Source organism: Silurus aristotelis (assembly GCF_946808225.1).
Source record: "Silurus aristotelis genome assembly, chromosome: 10".
Taxonomy (NCBI): Eukaryota; Metazoa; Chordata; class Actinopteri; order Siluriformes; family Siluridae; genus Silurus; species Silurus aristotelis.
Genome location: NC_139583.1, coordinates 4183236 through 4185735, shown reverse-complemented (window position 1 = coordinate 4185735; position 2500 = coordinate 4183236). Strand labels below are relative to the sequence as shown.

Here is a 2500-nt window from a genome sequence, read left to right as displayed (position 1 = left end):
AAACTTATCTAAGGACACAACAGAGATGAGAAAACATACCATTCTGGGACATGGACATCCTCTGTGGGCGGAGCTAGAATAAGCATTAGCAGACTATATGGACAAAAGTATCGGGACACCCGACCAAAGCCTTTTGCCACAACGTTGGATTCAAACAATTGTATAGAAAGTCCTTGGATGTGGAACGGAGATCCAAATGTGTTTGAGCATGACGGTGCTCCTCTGCACAAAGCCATAAAAATAATGCTTTATATGGGTCTCCTACTATAAACTCCTGCATGGAGGACGAACGTGGAATAGATTCCTTGAGTTACTTGAGTGACCGAGCACTGCGTTTCCCCACGGACCGTTATTAAAGCCGCACCAACTGCTAAACTCTGGACCGTTTTGGGGTTTCAGTTATAAACAGCCACTTTCCACGCAAAGGTTGTGCGCTTTAAATGAATGCTACAATAATGAAATAGTTTTTCAAACGTTTTTATGTAATTTATTAGTACAAACTATCGAGGGCACGAGTGTCAAGGTCACGAGTATCGAGGTTCCACTGTATTTCTATTTACATTTTGATGTAATATGGTCATTAAATACACTACATTTACTAACAGTCTTGTGGCTGAAGGAATCTCACACAAACTTCCACAAAAATCGAGAGGAACATCTTCCCTGAAGAGTGGAGGTCACTATAAGAGCAAATGGGGACTAAGTGTGGAATGGGATGTTCAAATAGGTCAGGTGTCCACAAACTTTTGATCATAAACTGTTGCGAGTTGATATGAAGACAGAACAGCGAGCTTACCCGATTTAAACATCTGGTCGGCCATGAATAGGTCATTCAGGCTGCTGATGTTGTCCCAGCCAGGCAGGAAGACCAAGATGGCTCCGTCCTTCAAACACACATTTGGAAAAAATTTTTAATTTATGATAAAAATCATATTAAAAAAAACGATTGTTTACGAGGGGAACAGTGCATGCACAGAGGTATAAAAATGCCCAGGTGAACATCCAGCATCAGTGGGGTGCATGTTGTGGGTTAAACTGATCAAGTAGCAGCAGCTTAATGCATACAATTCTACATATACATGTAATAAGTTTCAGATTAAATTCACGTCAAAGATCAGAATAATGAAATCTCGATTGATGGGACTGTTGCAGGTGCACTGGTAGCAGTTTGAATATACCAGAAAACCTTTTGATCAGAAAGTTCGGAGAAGAATGGCGAGAAAGGAACCTGGAAGGAAAGATACGGTTGCTCAAACTACTAATATTTCCAACCCTGTTAGGCAAAAAAGCAACTCGGAACTCCACCACTAAGAGGTGGATGAGCGACTAGTGGCCCAATTATACACCTAATATTTGATTGCTGCAAAAATCCATACCAATAGTTTTTCCAGGTTGCGCACGTTGCTGGGGCGACTAAAATTGTCTGCTGTCATTACGAGAGCGGCCTCTAGAGGCGAATCAGTACTCAGTATCAGTACTATCCCTTTAATAACAGATTTATATAGTACTTTTATTTGTTCACTGAAGGTATTTTGAGAACGTTTTCTTGGCTACTAATCAAAAATTACAAAGAGTCTCGGTCTACAGAAGACTACATCAGAATTCACTCCTGTCAGCTGACACAGGAATCTGAAGCTACAGCATGGAACTGGATCACGCAAGGATTTACTTATTAATCTCAATAAAGGAGGCTGAATGGATTATTAAGTAAAACCCCCGCATGACAATCGAATCCACTGCTGCTTTGCTCATTGGTAAAAAAAAAAAAAAAAAACACGCATGTAAAAGAAAAACGGCATGTGGAATTAGCATGATTTCCCAGGCCGAGGTTCTGAGCACCAGGCCGAGGTTCTGAGCACCAGGCCGAGGTTCTGAGCACCAGGCCGAGGTTCTGAGCACCAGGCCGAGGTTCTGAGCACCAGGCCGAGGTTCTGAGCACCAGGCCGAGGTTCTGAGCACCAGGCCGAGGGGAGCCTCGATCGTCTCGCTTTCTCAACACACTCCTGTCTAGGGCTCGTTAACACTGCAGTCATGCTAAACAGACAAATTACTTCTCGTTAATTAAGTTAGAGAGGGGTGTGTGTGTGTGTGTGTGTCCTATATTTAGCAGCTCGGTGACGTTCGACTGGATATATTTAACCAGAGGAGAACGTGGCGAGAAAAACTTGTGTTTCAGCAAACCAGAGTTCATCTGCAAACCATCGCTGATATTTAACAAATAAAAAAAAAAATTTGTTAAACAAATAGTTTAATAGTTTAGTAATAAATAAATAGTTAAAAAGTCTTCGAATAAATCGGATAGGACCGTCATGATGACGCAGAGAGAGAGAGAGAGAGAGAGAGAGAGAGACAGGAAGGAAAGAGAGAATAAAAAAATAACAGACAGGGAGAGAATTAGCAAGAGAGACAAGAGCAACAAAGAGGTGAAGAGGAAGGGAAAAAGGAAAGGAAGACAGTGAAAGAGACCAAAAGGGGGGAGACAGAAAAAAAGAGAGACTTT

The 2500-nt window shown here is 41.8% G+C and overlaps 1 protein-coding gene across 1 annotated transcript in view; it reads right to left on the bottom strand.

Moving 5' to 3' along the window:
• dhx36 (DEAH (Asp-Glu-Ala-His) box polypeptide 36) overlaps positions 1 to 2500 on the bottom strand; it is a 36482-nt gene that overhangs the window by 11644 nt on the left and 22338 nt on the right. Inside the window, exons 11-13 of the mRNA XM_083553300.1 lie at positions 1840 to 2034; positions 797 to 891; positions 1 to 8 (exon numbers count right to left, since the gene is read on the bottom strand). The exon at positions 1 to 8 is cut by the window's left edge and continues 48 nt beyond it. Of these exons, the coding sequence (XP_083409426.1) occupies positions 1 to 8; positions 797 to 891; positions 1840 to 2034 (298 nt within the window). The remainder of the gene's footprint in view (positions 9 to 796; positions 892 to 1839; positions 2035 to 2500) is intronic.